Source organism: Salvelinus namaycush, chromosome 16, assembly GCF_016432855.1.
Source record: "Salvelinus namaycush isolate Seneca chromosome 16, SaNama_1.0, whole genome shotgun sequence".
Taxonomy (NCBI): domain Eukaryota; kingdom Metazoa; phylum Chordata; class Actinopteri; order Salmoniformes; family Salmonidae; genus Salvelinus; species Salvelinus namaycush.
In genome coordinates, this window is record NC_052322.1 from 7,090,921 (window position 1) to 7,107,566 (window position 16,646).

The window sequence follows — 16,646 nt, forward strand, 5'->3', positions numbered from 1 at the left end:
TAGCGACTTTTTCTGGTGTTATTGGAGACTCTGACGTGAAAGCACGTATCGTTCAATTGAAAAGTAGCCTTATCTAGCTGCAAAAGGAGTCACTTTACCAACATGAGAACGAACTAAAAGGGAGTTCTTGGTTTTATCCATTGAGTTACATCAAAGTAAATTGTGTGCAAAATTGGGATGTGGCCATTGGCATATATATTTAATTAAATAAAACAGCAAACACTGCTTGCACTCACTTTTCAGAATGCGTCCTTGGATTGGGATGGATAATAGGCATTCAGAAAAAGCCAGCAACGGGTAGGCCCAAGGGTTTATTAAGGTGCTAAATTAGTAGTCCTAGTGCAAAATTGTGTTTTGTTATGGCAAAGAAGGGTACAATCAAACTATAGGCCTATCATGCTGCGTTCTGTTCGTTCCTGATGTTGACATTTTAATTGTGAATAGGCTTACTTTCAAGATTTACACAAAACGGGGAAGGGCAGCAGAAATACGAGGTAAACAATGAACAAATCTCTACAAATATTCTATTTTCGAGAGCGCATCGTAAACCTGACATTTTCCTCGTATAGATTGACGGGTAGGCTATTTAAAATGACAATTTGTGAAGCGTGGAAATGTACGCAGTGACCCATTCCTAACAAAAGGGACATAATGGTAGCATTTACAGATGTTGATCATGGGAAATCTTTAAAAAGATCCATAATATGATTGCTTAGGAAAGGTCTACTTTATTGCCAGTTCTGGACTGTTTCTAAATGTTTATTTTACTATTTGTTTAGATTAGGCTATGGCTATAACTAAACAATATAGGCATAGACTACTTCATTGTCACAGTGCAATTCCTTTTTGGTGCTACACTTGTTCTATTGGACGCGTCATTTCTCCGAAGGGTGGCGTTTTACACCACTTTTGGCAGCTTTCCTGAAAACGAAGGTCCCCTTCACCAGTCGTATCAGCAATTCAGACTGCATGCAAATCAGAAGGGTGATTGTGAAAGAATCGAGAGAATCCTTTTCTCTCCCAGCCGGCAGCTTGGCTCGCACACGCAGTAGATGCATGAGTTCTGGCTGAAATTGGGCGCTTCGTGGTCAATAGGGAAATTAGAAGCATTATTGTAACCGAAATAGCGAGTAGGCTATTGTTGCAACATCAATTTGTAGGCTACTTTGCGTCGCAGAGATTTAATTTCGTCCGCAACTTTTTGTTATCCGTTTTCGTGACCATGGGTTCACAACAAACTCACTTGTACGGGTGGGCATTGATGATAGTCGCGGTTTTCTGTCAACGGGGTCATGAAAGTTGCCCGGAGAACGATTTGGAGAAAAGGGAAGAGGAGGCCAACGTGGTTTTGACTGGCACCGTTGAAGAAATCATGAACATGGACCCAGTGCACAATACATACTCTTGCAAGGTAAGTCTGACTGTACTGGCGTGAGTTGATAGATTTCTGTTGAATGAGGTTGCTGCTGTAACCGTTGGTTACAAAGTAACATAGTCGTGTTGAAAACGTTACAACGTATCACATGTTTGTTTAAGTATGGTAGGCTTACATGTAACTCCAAAGGGCACCTGTCAAATCAGAGCCAATACCAGCCCACTTTTCTTCCAATGTCATTTTGAATATTTTGTTCATTTGTGGTCATTCGAATCAATGCATCGGTTTTAGTAGGCCTACTCGTACATTCGCAACGCTTAAAATAAAGGCAATAGTTGAACAAATAAGTAACAAAATCGCCCCTTTTAATAAACGAGTTTTATTACGTATTTTAGGATAATAAACCCTTTTATACATACATAGGGAACACAAAGATTTGTATTCAAAGGGAAGGTCAATTGAGCTCTAATGATTGAAATACTTGAATTAGCTATACGGCGTTACATTTGCGGTTCTTCAGAAGACTTTCTTTATTTATAGGCATGAGGTAGTATTTGACAATTACCTTGTCACAGAGCACAACACTAAAGAACCATATCTTACGTGTTCCTTAAAGTTTTTACCATCTAACCATCAATTATACCGCTACTGGACGTACTGCCACCTAATAATCTCAAACATGCTGTGAACCACCTGCCAGTGCCCTTGACCGACCTCCTGCAAACTGCACCCATTTGTATAGTCAGTGGTTCATTTTGTGGTATGTTGAAAACGGTATGCATCTCTCTGGAAGCAATAAACACACTTTTTTTTGCAAACATAAAGATAAAAATACACAATGAATATTTTGCGATCTTGTGTTATCCCTAACTCCGCAGACACCACAGACACCACAGACGAGAGGCTGGAAGCAGCATGGGGTCAGCCACAAAGATATGCCCCTGCAGCAGGTTATGGGTTAAATGCCTTTGCTCTAGGGCACAATGGCAGTAGGTTGCACCTGAGATTCTGATGCCTTGGTTGCAAAATCATGTAGTAATGTGTACTGTTAACTGATAGATAAATACATATTCAAATGGGCGCGGGAAGAGCGTGATATGCTGCATAAGATTAAAAGGGCTGCAAACAAGATATTCCAATGTAGCCTAATTTTTAGCGATATACAGTAGCATATTCATACACCTGTGAAATCCATGACCGTAGTGCTCACAGAAGCCAATCCTGCAATTAACAATCTGCCACAAACCCCTCCGCATTGTCTATCGTTGAGAAATTCCTTTGGTCATTCATTGTAAAAGAAAAAAATGTTTTAAAGCAGTGGCAGTCGGCGCTCTGCAACCTGCTGTTAGGTCTATGGTTCCTTGGCTCATGATTTGGGATGTAGATAAGTTGTCCCATTTTGGGATCTGGACCACCAAATGAGAGAAGCCCATAAAGTGAAATGAGAACCTACCAATGCATATGCAAAATCTTCTGTTGGAAAATAAGGTTATGGTTTAGGAGATGTAGTCCAGGAAAGTAAGTCATTATTCAACCCTGTTACTCTCTGATGTATACAATTTGGCCCTTTTTTAAATTTGTATTACAGGAAGTGCTTTGGAGAATAAGTCCCTGCAATACCTTAGATTAGTCCTAGAGTCCAGGCTGAAATCTATTTGTTTGACTAAAATGATTGCAAAATACTTTTGCTATTAAATGTTTGCTTAAAGTTAGACTGCAAAATGACATCACAAACCATATGACAACGTTCCACTTGCAGACATCATATCCTGTTTATGATGCCATCTTGTTCAGTCTACCGTTAAAGTTACAGCCTCAATGAAGAGCTAAACCCCCACTGTCTTTCTCCATGGCCTTGGTAAAGGTGAGGGTATGGCGGTACCTGAAAGGAAAGACCATGGTCAATGGCGAGGTTCTTTTGGACGGTGGCAACAAGGTGATGATTGGTGGCTTTGGGGACCCTGAGGTCTGCGACAACCAGGTTGCCACTGGCGACACGCGCATTTTCTTTGTCAACCTGGCTCCGGAGTTCATGTGGCCAACGCACAAGAATGAGCTGATGCTCAACTCCAGCCTGATGAGGATTACCCTGCGTAACCTGGAGGAGGTGGAGCACTGTGTGGACGGTAAGCCGCCATTTTGTTGTCTCCTCTCTGTCTCAACAGGACTGTATGGAATAGACACCCCATCTCTAAGTGTCCCATCTAATATGGCTGCAAGTGCCAGCCAGATGAACTGAATGTGTTGTTGCTAAACCTCCACACATTAGCCCGAGAAGAGTCAATTTCCTGGAAATTGAAATACAGGTGTTTCTGGAGTGATTATTTTAAGGTTATTCTGACAGTTGTATTGGGCAGTCACATTGTAAAGCCAGGGATCACAATCCCTGCTCTCATGCATCACAAGTAGGTGGTGTCTGAAATGTCATAGCTGTAGGGTTACACCCATAACTCTGTTTCCCAGTACTCAGACAAATTGGGACACCTGAGTCATCTGAGCATGTTGGTTGTCATGGTGAATGTGGTGCGGCCTTTCACTGGTCTGTCAGCCCTCAAGGAGGTAGACAGTGTCCCCTTTGATGAACACCTTCAGAGACAGTAAATGACCTCCCTGAGGCTTGACCCCTGACCTTTGACCCTTGTCAGTGGGACGTTTTATGTAGTCAGGGGAGCTCCATAAGTCTTTTTACATAAAACCCGACGCTTTGAGTTATTTACTCTGGATGACATTTCTCACACTCTTTTAGCAGTTGACCGTTATGTTCACACCACTGTTAGTGGAAAAGCCTTGGTGCCATAAAGAGACAGCCTTTCTCATTTTATCTAAGCAGAGGCAGAGTCGGGAGCAGGTGGAAACTGAAGTGGAGAACGAATGAATAGATCAGATTGTCTGCACTAGAGAACATAGTTTGAGGAGCTTCCTGAGTTTGGGAGAAAAAAAGGACGCAAATAATCAATTTTAGCAAGCCGCAGCTGTAGATACCGGAAACGGCCCCACTGCAATAAGAGTTAATTGAAAAGGTTTGCCTCTTCTTGGTATTTTTTGTAGAGAACCCATTTGTCAGCCACTGTAAGAAGACCCATACCTGTGACTAATGAGTCCGTGACTATGCCCTTCTCTGACCTCTGTGCCATCAAGCTTGTTGCTGGTCAGCTGGTCAGCTGGTGCTTGACAATGCTGGTCAAAGTAAGACTCCACGGCCTTCATAAGAAGGCCTCAAATACCAGGGAAAACAGTCGGTGCATGACTCATTCGTGGTAGCAGGTGATTCCGATGGTCACAGCTTGCTTATAGTGTTTGGTTGTTTGGCACACACAAATTAATTTGCTTGTCTGTCTAAGCAAGAAACACTGTACTGCTAACCTTTTATTTTATTTTTTTACGTTTCATTTGACATTTTACCTTGTTTGCGAAGAGGGGAGTTTCTTCGCTCTAGCAACTACTATATCGATCTAGAATGTGTCCTTTTTTGTTGTGGGTGCCTTGTGTTTGAAGAGGTCCTTAGCATGGCCAGAGGAGCCCAATATGTCACATAACCGGCTAGAGGGCCTAGTGTTATGTATGCTACTGCAAAAAAATAAGAAATGTGTGGACTAGTGAAGAGGGAACATATGCTTTCGTGTCCTGTTTCAATGAAACATTATGAAACTTTTCAAGCGTTATTCAAGTTAACTTGCAATGTATTTGAAATTGTAATATATTGCATTGCTGTACACTTATTGCAGTGCACTGACTTGCTTGTGGGGCATAGTACTTATCCTGGCCTCTCGTGGTTAGATACAAATCCACATTAGTTTTTTTTTCGGGACCCATTTCAGCCAGGTGATTGGTTGGCATTCCTCTGAAGAATGAGCTCTGAGGCTTCAACGTTTTTAATTAAGATAGTCAATTTGGATCCCATCCTCTGTGAGCAGCCGACCACCCATCGAGAAGACTGGGGACGTTAGTACAGTCGGACAAGGCTCTACCTGCCGCTGCACTCAGTGTATCCTCTTTCTTCCCATTCTTGACATTTCCACAGCTAGGAGAGACCCAGGAATGCCTGGCGGAGCTAGGTGGGGAGGAAAGAGTCTTTGTGTAAGGGGAGAGAGGATGAGTGGAAAGAGCGAGGAAGAGACGGTGAGGAAGTTCTTTGTTCTAGTGTTGACTTGGAAAGCTGAGGATGTATGTTTTGCTTGGCATCTCATGGTCGGGAAGTGCTACTAAAGCTCCATGGTGTAGCTAGATGCCTGGAAGCATCATGTTTCGCACTCGCTCCGCAGCGCTTTAGTGCCGCAGCACGGGCCACTCCAAAACCTTACACAGGCTCATTCAAGAAATGCTTTTATCTCGCTAACAGCAGCCCCGCCCCCCAAAGGAGTGTTTACAAGACCTCTGTAAACACCCGGCGCTATTACAAACACAGCTCCATATTTGACCCGCTATCTCTGTTTACTGGGCCCTCAAAGGCAATTTAGAGACTGAATGAAGAAAATAGGGCAGAATGTACGCTACCGTTCAAAAGTTTGGGGTCACTTAGAAATGTTCTTGATTTTGAAAGAAAAGCACTTTTTTAGCATTAAAATAACAGCAAAATGATCAAAAATACAGTGTAGACATTGTTAATGTTGTAAATGACTATTGTAGCTTGAAACGGCAGAATTTGAATGGAATATCTACATAGGCGTACAGAGGCCCATTATCAGCAACCATCACTCCTGTGTTCCAATGGCATGTTGTGTTAGCTAATCCAAGTTTATCATTTTTAAAGGCTAACTGATTATTAGAAAACCCTTTTTCAATTATGTTAGCACAGCTGAAAACTGTTGTGCTGGTTAAAGAAGCAATACAACTGGTCTTCTTTAGACTAGTTGAGTATCTGGAGCATCAGCATTTGTGGGTTAGATTACAGAATCAAAATGGCCAGAAACAAAGAACTTTCTTCTGAAACTCATCAGTCTATTCTTGTTCTGAGAAATTAAGGCTATTCCATGGGAGAAATTGCCAAGAAACTGAAGATCTCATACAGGCTGTGTACTACTCCCTTCACAGAACAGAGCAAACTGGCTCTAACCAGAATAGAAAGAGGAGTGGGAGGCCCCGGTGCACAACTGAGCAAGAGGACAAGTACATTAGTGTGTCTAGTTTGAGAAACAGACGCCTCACAAGTCCTCAACTGGCCGCTTCATTAAATAGTACCGGTAAAACACCAGTCTCAACATCAACAGTGAAGAGGAGACTCCGGGATGCTGGCCTTCTAGGCAGAGTTGCAAAGAAAAAGCCATATCTCAGACTGGCCAATAAAAAGAAAAGATGAAGATGGGCAAAAGAAGACAGACACTGGACAGAGGAAGATTAGAAAAAGGTGTTATGGATAGACAAATCTAAGTTTTGAGGTGGTCGGATCACAAAAAAGAATGTGAGACGCAGAAAAAATGTGAAGATGCTGGAGGAGTGCTTGATGCCATCTGTCAAGCATGGTGGAGGCAATGTGATGGTCTGGGGGTGTGTTGATGGTGGTAAAGTGAGAGATTTGTACAGGGTAAAAGGGATCTTGAAGAAGGACGGCTATCACTCCATTTTGCAACGCCATGCCATACCCTGTGGACGGCACTTAATTGGAGCCAATTTTCTTCCTATAACAGGACAGTGACCCAAAGCACAGCTCCAAACTATGAAATAACTATTTAGGGAAGAAGCAGTCAGCTGGTATTCTGTCTGTGCTGGCCACTCCATTATAGTCACCGGATCTCAACCCAATTGAACTGTTGTGGGAACAGCTTGACCGTATGGTAAGTAAGAAGTGCCCATCAAGCCAATCCAACTTGTGGGAGTTACTTCAGGAAGCATGGGGTGAAATCTCTTCAGATTACCTCAACAAATTGACAACTAGAATGCCAAAGGTCTGCAAGGTTGTAATTGCTGCAAATGGAGGATTCTTTGACGAAAGCAAAGTTTGAAGGACACAATTATTATTTCAATTAAAAATCATTATTTTTAACCATGTCAACATCTTGACTATATTTCCTATTCATTTTTCAACTAATTTCATGTACGTTTTCATGGAAAACAAGAATTTCTCAGTGACCTCAAACTGTTGAACAGTCGTGTATGTATGTACAGTTGAAGTCGGATGTTTACATGCACCTTAGCCAAATACATTTAAACTCAGTTTTTCACAATTCCTGACATTTAATCCTTGTAAAAAAATCCCTGTCTTAGGTCAGTTAGGATCACCACTTTATTTTAAGAATGTGAAATGACAGAATAATAGTAGTGATTTATTTCAGCTTTTATTTCTTTCATCACATTCCCAGTGGGTCAGAAGTTTACATACACTCAATTAGTATTTGGTAGCATTGCCTTTAAATTGTTTGTTTAACTTGGGTCAAATGTTTCAGGTAGCCTTCCACAAGCTTCCCACAATACTTTGGGAGAATTTTGGCCCATTTTTCCTGACAGCTGGTGTAACTGAGTCAGGTTTGTAGGCCTCCTTGCTCACACACGCTTTTTCAGTTCTGCCCACAAATGTTCTGTAGGATTGAGGTCAGGGCTTTGTGATGGCCACTCCAATACCTTGACTTTGTTGTCCTTAAGCCATTTTGACACAACTTTGGAAGTATGCTTGGGGTCATTGTCCATTTGGAAGACCAATTTGCGACCAAGCTTTAACTTCCTGACTGATGTCTTGAGATGTTGCTTCAATGTATCCACATAATTGTCCTTCCACAATTGTCCTTCCTCATGATGCCATCTATTTTGTGAAGTGCACCAGTCCCTCCTGCAGCAAAGCATCCCCACAACATGATGCTGCCACCCCCGTTCTTCACGGTTGGGATGGTGTTCTTCGGCTTGCAGGCATCCCCCTTTATCCTCCAAACATAACAATGGTCATTATGGCCAAACAGTTCTACTTTTGTTTCATCAGATCAGAGGACATTTCTCCAAAAAGTATAATCTTTGTCCCCATGTGTAGTTGCAAACCGTAGTCTGGCTTTTTTATGGCGGTTTTGGAGCAGTGGCTTCTTCCTTGCTGAGCGGCCTTTCAGGTTACGTCGATATAGGACTCGTTTTACTGTGGATAAAGATAGTTTTGCACCTGTTTCCTCCAGCATCTTCACAAGGTCCTTTGCTGTTGTTCTGGGATTGATTTGCACATTTCGCACCAAAGTACGTTCATCTCTAGGAGACAGAACGTGTCTCCTTCCTGAGCGGTATGACGGCTGCGTGGTCCCATGGAGTTTATACTTGCCTACTATTGTTTGTACAGATGAACGTGGTACCTTCAGGCGTTTGGAAATTGCTCCCAAGGATGAACCAAACTTGTGGAGGTATACCATTTTTTTCTGAGGTCTTGGCTGATTTCTTTAGATTTGCCCCTGATGTCAAGCAAAGAGGCACTGAGTTTGAAGGTAGGCCTTGAAATAGATCCACAGGTACACCTCCAATTGACTCAAATGATGTCAATTAGCCTATCAGAAGCTTCTAAAGCCATGACATAATTTTTCTGGAATTTACCAAGCTGTTTATTAAATGCACAGTCAACTTAGTGTATGTAAACTTCTGACCCACTGGAATTGTGATACAGTGGAATATTCTGTCTGTAAACAATTGTTGGAAAAATTCCTTGTGTCATGCACAAAGTAGATGTCCTAACCGACTTGCCAAAACTATAGTTTGTAAAACAAGAATTTTGTGGAGTGGTTGAAAAATGAGTTTTCATGACTCCAACCTAAGTTTATGTACACTTCCGGCTTCAACTGTCTGTATGTATGCGCACCCATCTCATAATCCATTGCGGTGGCCAAGCATAAATATGCATTTAGTCTAGATCTGAAAATGTGGTCGGAGGGTGTGACACAATTTGCGGAGCCTCCAGAGGCATGAAGAGGCCAATAAAAGCTCCATTCTGCATCCCAAATTTTTTGCAACATTGAAGGTCCCCAATAACACAGTGGCCTTCATTTTTAAATGGAATAAGTTTGGAACCATCAAGACTCTTCCGCTTCCAGCCAAACTGAGCATTCGGTGAAGGGCCTTGGTCAGGGAAGTGACCAAGAACCCGATGGTCACTCTGACAGAGCTCCAGAGTTCCTCTGTGGAGATGGGAGAACTTTCCAGAAGGACAACCATCTTTGCCGCACTCCACCAATCAGGCCATTACAAAAGCACATGACAGCCTGCTTGGAGTTTGCCAAAAGGCACCTAAAGACTCAAATCATGAGAAACAAGATTTTCTGGTCTATTGAAACCAAGATTGAACTCTTTGGCCTGAGTGCCAAGCGTCACGTCTTGAGGAAACATGGCACCATCCCTATGGTGACGCTTGTTGGTGGTAGCAAAGTACAGAGACATCCTTGATGAAAACCTGCTCCAGAGCATCCGTATACAGCCAAGACAACGCAGGAGTGGCTTCGGGACAAGTCTCTGAATGTCCTTAAGTGGCCCAGCCAATGCCCGGACTTGAACATCCCTAGGGAAACCTGAAAATAGCTGTGCAGCGACGCTCCCCATGCAACCTGACAGCGTTTGAGAAGATCTGCAGAGAAGGATGAGAGAAACTCCCCAAATACAGGTGTGCCAAGCTTGTAGCATAATTTGTTTTCGCTTTGTCTTTATGGGGATTTGTGTGTAGATTGTTGAGGGGATTTTTTTTTAACAGATTTTAGAATAAGGCTGTTACGTAACAAAACGTGTTAAAGTCAAGGGTTCTGAATACTTTCTGAAGGCTGTGTATGTGTGTGCACACTGGACAAAAATATAAACGCAACATGGAAAAAGATGCAAGCAACATCGGCGAGTCTGGGCACTGATGGGTGAATTTATTTTGCAATGCAGCAGGCAACGACATGCAGAATTGATCCAATCCTCATCAGTTTGGGCAAGTCCAAGGATCTGGAAGTGTAAACCCCACCCACCGGGTGCAAATTAGTCATCCTCTCTTTTCCCAAGCGTGTCCGAAATTGCACAATCCTGTCCGACATCGCTCTACCACATCCACCTCCTGATGAGGACGTAACACCTTTGGCTGTATATAAAATAAGTGATTTTTTCTTTTCTCAGAATTGAAGGCTCCATCATACCGGATTAAATGTCTGTTATGTTTACCAAAAGTTCAGGAAACACTAGCGTTCAAGAACTCATGGTCGACCCGAAAAGAACACCATTGAGGTAAGCTTACTGTTAGAGTAAAATTAACTAACCTAGCTAGCCCACATTTGCTAACGTAACAAGCGGTGTTAGTTGATGCTAGCTAATCCTATACCTTGTGTTAGTTGATAAAGTTGTTCTTACCTAGCTAGCTAGCTTACTGTAGACTTAAGTTATTTATGTAACCCACTAGCTAGATCAATTAACATGGTAGTTTTTTCTCATTGTAATATTAAATGGTGGTCACAAACTCAAGTTGTTTATATCTTTAACATTAGGATCCTATACCTTAAGTATTTGGTGACGGTAGTTATCTAGCTAAGTAACTGTCTTTCTCTTTTCTTATTTCAGAGAAAGCATGTACACCATCTTAAGAAGTATGGAGAACTGACGGCAATCACACTGAAGAGAACATCCCCCAACGACTCCCTCCACCATCAAGCAGAACACATTAGCGAAGACAGTCTCAAAAATGTATCGAAGCGGTGGTGAAGTATGTGGGCTCCAACCATTCGCTGTTGTAGAACAAGAACTGTTAAGAGAGTTTGTCCAGGATCTGCAGCCTAACTCGAAGATCTTCAAGGCCCACACTACGCTCCAGGATTGATGAAGCTACCAAGGAAATGAAGGTGACTGAGGCCATGAGAGGAGTTGACCACACCACCACCACCAACTGATGGTCTGCAAGAAGACTGAGCTTCATTGGTGTTACAGCCCATTGGATAGACCCTGACAGTCTCAACAGATGCTCAGCAGCCCTGGCCTGTAAAAGGTTCAGAGGATTACACACCTTTGATGTGTTGGCAGGCGCCCTAAATCCATTCTGAGTTTGAAATCCGGGTTAAGATTGTGAGAACAGACAACGGCTATAATTTCTTAAACTTTCCGAGTTTTTGTAGAAGATGAAAACAACGAGACAGTAGAAGCAGTGGGTGGTGAAGCAGCAGCTCAGCCAGGACAGGAAGGGGAACAAGAGGAGAGTGAAGAAGTCGAATTTGTTGAGGTGGCAACGATCCTGAATGACGATGGTTTTGAGTACCAGCTGCCGAAGCACCAGCGCTGTGCTTGCCACCTACTCAACTTAGGATCTACAGTCGATGCCCTGAAAGCAACATCTGGTGAGGCTTACAAAAAAGTGTCCCGTTAAACATTTGGCAAGTGCCAAGCACTTTGGAACATGCGGAAGATCCACGCTTGCAGCCGAAACAGTTGAAGCGACCTCCAAGTGCCATGCCCGAATGCTACAAGGTGGAACTCCTGGTTCATGGCTGTAGAAATACTCCTGAGGATCTTCAAAGACAAAGGATAGGTGGCCGTCAGAGTTCTCTGCACAATGTAAGTAATGATTATGTATTTTGTCATAAGGTCTTGAATATTGTTTAAATCTGTTGCAGTGTTTCCTGACCCTTTGCTTGGGGACTAATGACTGTTTCACATGTTGTATTCATACACAATCATTAATCCATTTAGTCAACTACTCATCCAGCCATTGATTACTATAGTTAAATCAGGTTAGTGGTCCCATTTTTATAGGGTTAGGAAACAGTATTTTTTTTCAGATAAACTCAGCAAAAAAAGAAACGTCCCTTTTTCAGGACCCTGTCTTTCAAAGATAATTCTTAAAAATCCAAAATAACTTCACAGATCTTCATTGTAAAGGGTTTAAACACTTTTTCCCATGCTTGTTCAATGAAGCATGAGCAATTAGCTGAGCATCCACCTGTGGAACGGTCCTTCAGACACTAACCGCTTACAAACGGTAGGAAATTAAGGTCACAGTTATGAAAACTTAGGACACTAGGACAGCTCTACAGGGAGACAGGGTGGACAGCTGATCGTCCTCGCAGTGGCAGACCATGTGTAACAACACCTGCACAGGATCGGTACATCTGAACATCACACTTGCGGGACAGGTACAGGATGGCAACCACAACTGCCCGAGTTACACCAGGAACGCGCAATCCCTCCATCAGTGCTCAGACTGTCCGCAATAGGCTGAGAGAGGCTGGACTGAGGGCTTGTAGGCCTGTTGGTGAGGACCTGCCTTACAGACATCACCGGCAACAACGTCGCCTACAAACCCACCGTCGCTGGACCAGACAGGACTAGCAAAAAGTGCTCTTCACTGACGAGTCGCGGTTTTGTCTTACCAGGGTGATGGTCTGATTCGCGTTTATCGTCGAAGGAATGAACATTACACCGAGGCCCGTACTCTGGAGGGGATCGATTTGGAGGTGGAGGGTCTGTCATGGTCTGGGGCGGTGTGTCACAGCATCATCGGACTGAGCTTGTCATTGCAGGCAATCTCAACGCTGTGCGTTACAGGAAAGACATCCTCCTCCCTCATGTGGTACCCTTCCTGCAGGCTCATCCTGACATGACCCTCCAGCATGACAATGCCACCAGCAATGCTACTCGTTTTGTGTGTGATTTCCTGCAAGACAGGAATGTCAGTGTTCTGCCATGGCCAGCGAGAGCCCGGATCTCAATCCCATTGAGCACGTCTGGGACCTGTGGGATCGGAGGGGGAGGGCTAGGGCCATTCCCCCCAGAAATGTCCGGGAACTTGCAGGTGCCTTGGTGGAAGAGTGGAGTAACATCTCACAGCAAGAACTGACTGGCCAATCTGGTGCAGTCCATGAGGAGGAGATGCACTGCAGTACTTAATGCAGCTGGTGGCCACACCAGATACTGACTGTTACTTTTGATTTTGACCCCTGCCCCCCCCTCCCTTTGTTCAGGGACACATTATTCCATTTCTATTAGTCACATGTCTGTTGAACTTGTTCAATTTATGTCTCAATTGTTGAATGTTGTTATGTTCATACAAATATTTACACATGTTACCTTTGCTGAAAATAAACGCAGTTGACAGCGAGAGGACGTTTCTTTTCATGCCGAGTGTGTTTAATAAATATATATATATATTTATTTATTTATTATTATTATTCGTTTTTTTTCATAGGTTCAAACCAGCTGAACTCGCCTTCCTCACAGAGTTTGCTGCCACCATGAGCCCAGTCGCAAAGGCCATCAACATCCTGCAGGCTGAAACCAATGTCCAGATGGGGTGGCTACTTCCAGCTGATCACAAAACTGGACTGAATCAAGTTGTCCCTGAAGTATTGTAAGTCTCTGGTGGATGCGCTACAACTGGGACTGAAGAAGCACTTCAGCCACATGTTTCACAACCCTGAGCTGATAGCAGCTGCAATCCTTCTCCCCAAATTCAACAACGTGGACAAAGGATGACACCACCATCAGAATGGGTAAGACAACATGTGGTTAATGAACAGTATTTTATTCATAAACTGTGTATAGTGTACATTTTGACACCTCATAGATTTGAGAACTACCCATCTAACTGCAATCCTGACTTCGTGGTTCAGTCCAATGGGTAGCCTACTTAGCCCTGTTGCTTGGTTTATGTAGCTGGGGGATGGATTCATGTACGCTCATAACTGCATGATTTCTATTGTCGTCTTCCTTGTATTTCAGGAAAGGACTACATCAAGGACCTGGAAGAACCCTTGCTGCAGCTAGGTGATGGCACCAGTTAATCAGATGAGGACTTCTTCTTTGCCATGAAGACTTCTCAATCACAAGAAAGCTCCAAACAGCTGGACGGGTACCTGGCCTGTTCAGCTGATCATATGGAGTTGCTCAAGTCCTTCTTGGCAGTCTGTAAGCTGTCTCTGTGGCTGAACACACCCTTAGCTGCATAAGCTGCCTGTGAAAGGCTGTTCAGCATCGCAGGACTGGTTTTCAGCCCCAAGAAAGCAAGGCTGGATTCTAGAAACTTTGAAAACCAGCTGCTATAAATTCTTCAACTTCATGTAATGACATCTTAACACTAGCACGCCCAAGGACACGGGTGCCTTATTCGTTTTGTTAATTTATGTTTAAAATTCACACGTTCTAGGTGTCCTTGTTACAAAGGCATGACCTGACACACTGATTTCTAATACAGTTCCATCAGTGGTGATGTCCTCATATTCCTACAGTGAGATTGTGTTCGGTTCTGTACTTTTTATTTTTATGTTTAAGGTTCTATTATAGGATGTTTTTTCTAAAGTGACTGTGATTGTAAGTGCTTAAGTTTACTGGCTATATTACTTCATTATTAAGGCATAATTCCATTTTGTCTGTAAGAGATGTATTTTGAAGTGTTGTCTATTTGAGAATCAACATTCTTTAAAAAAAATCTAAACTTCCTGCATCCGTTAGAATGTTAACTTTAAGAAAAGCGCAAACCAAATAAAAGGGCAGGCTGTTTTGCTTTTTGGATTTACGGCTCTGACGTTTCATACTTTTACTTTTTGATACTTAAGTACATTTACCTTGCGGTTATTTAATATCAGGTACTTTAAAACTTTTATTCAAGTAGTATTCTATTGGGTGCATTTTACTTGAGTAATTATCCAGTAGGGTGTCTTTACTTTTACTCAAGTGTGGCATATGAAGAAGCTGATTAAACAGCATGGTCATTACACAGATGCACCTTGTGCTAGGGACAATAAAAGGCCACTAAAATGTGCAGTTTTTTCACAACACAATGCCACAGCTGTCTCAAGTTTTGAGAGAGCGTGCAATTGGCATGCTGACTGCAGGAACGTCAACTAGAGCTGTTGCCAGAGAATTTAATGTTAAATTCTCTACCAACATAGTTTTAGAGAATTTGGCAGTACGTCCAACCGGCCTCACAACCGCAGACCATGTGTAACCACGCCAGCCCAGTACCTCCACATCCGTCTTCACTTGCGGGATCGTCTGAGACAGTCACCCTGACAGCTGCCGAAACGGAGGAGTATATCTGTCTGTAATAAAGCCCTTTTGTGGGGAAAAACTAATTCTGATATGATACTTTGTTAGTTACGGACAATTTTATTTTTATATAAATATGGGCAAAAACAATAGTAGGCTGTCATTTTGCGAGCTGTAGTAGGGTATATTTTGCGAACGATATGATGGCCAGTTGGGCAGGCTGAGTGTAGGCCGACAAATTAGGCTCTGAGGATGAAAGGATAGCATTCTGTTAAGCTAATCGCCTTTACAACTGACCCTGTGTGCTTCTTATCAACGTTAAACAATAGGCTTTTGGTAAAAGTGGCTCTGGATTTGTAGCCTAAACCTATGCATCGACAATATGACAAGTCAGAACTGACACCTGAAGTATCCTAGGTTATTTGTTTCGGGCAAGAATAGGCATGTTCAAAGGATAAGTAAGAAAATTGACTTTTGCATATTGAATAACACTGAATAGAAGCAATTGGTGATTGTGGCCAAATGCGTGACCAGGGTTGCTCCTATGGGAGCAAGTGGAGCACTTCCTAGGCTTACCCGTCATCCAGCTAGGCTTCTTCATTTGTTCACGGAAGTGTATTATATAGGCTGCTAGACAATAATGCCCAAAGAAGCTGTATAGGGACCGTTCGTAATATGCCTATAGATGCTACGGAGGAATTTGGTAGAGACTCATTTCTACTTCAGTCTATAAATGTTATTTTTGCCCCTCGATCATCTCTGATAAACTGCAGCAGAGCCCGATTCTCGCCTGGGCTCTCAAGATCAAGTGCATCTATAATTTGTCTCAATCAAATGATCAGGCCTGGGCTATATGCTAGAAAGTGCAAGCTCGAGAAGCACGGGGCAAAGTAATAATTCCAGTATAGGCCTAGTTATAATTCCAATATTTTCCAATTAAGGTATCCTATAGATTTGAGGAGAAATCCTGCCACCTGTGTCCGTTCAGATAGCCTCTGTATCAGGCTTTTGTCCTATTTCTTTTGGGATGAAGCCTCTATATTGTTTTTACTTGTATATTGTGTATGATATTGTGCTTCCACCATTAGATCACCGAGTCCAAGAGACTGTAAAACAGAACACTGCTCATTTAAACACTAAGCACCAAATTAATTAGAAATTCTGATATTTGATCAGCCTTTGAGGCAATCTTTGACCATATTCACAAAGGTAGCCCACTTGCAGCCCATTAAAACAATGGTAGATGCCCGTTTGCGACCCATGTGTTTATCCATGCATGTGTGACTACAGGTGGTATGCCCAACTGGTTCCCAGAAAGTCCCTGACCAGAGAGCCCACTTACAGCCCATTTAAAAATGATTCAGGGCCCATTTAGGAC

General features: G+C 42.8%; 1 protein-coding gene across 1 annotated transcript in view; it reads left to right on the top strand.

The window, feature by feature from the left end:
• The first annotated feature begins 1,080 nt into the window (after positions 1–1,080).
• LOC120060868 (agrin-like) overlaps positions 1,081–16,646 on the top strand; it is a 376,729-nt gene continuing 361,163 nt past the window's right edge. The window contains exons 1-2 of the mRNA XM_039010276.1: positions 1,081–1,411; positions 3,240–3,501. Coding sequence (XP_038866204.1) covers positions 1,223–1,411; positions 3,240–3,501 — 451 coding nt within the window. The 5' untranslated portion in view covers positions 1,081–1,222. The remainder of the gene's footprint in view (positions 1,412–3,239; positions 3,502–16,646) is intronic.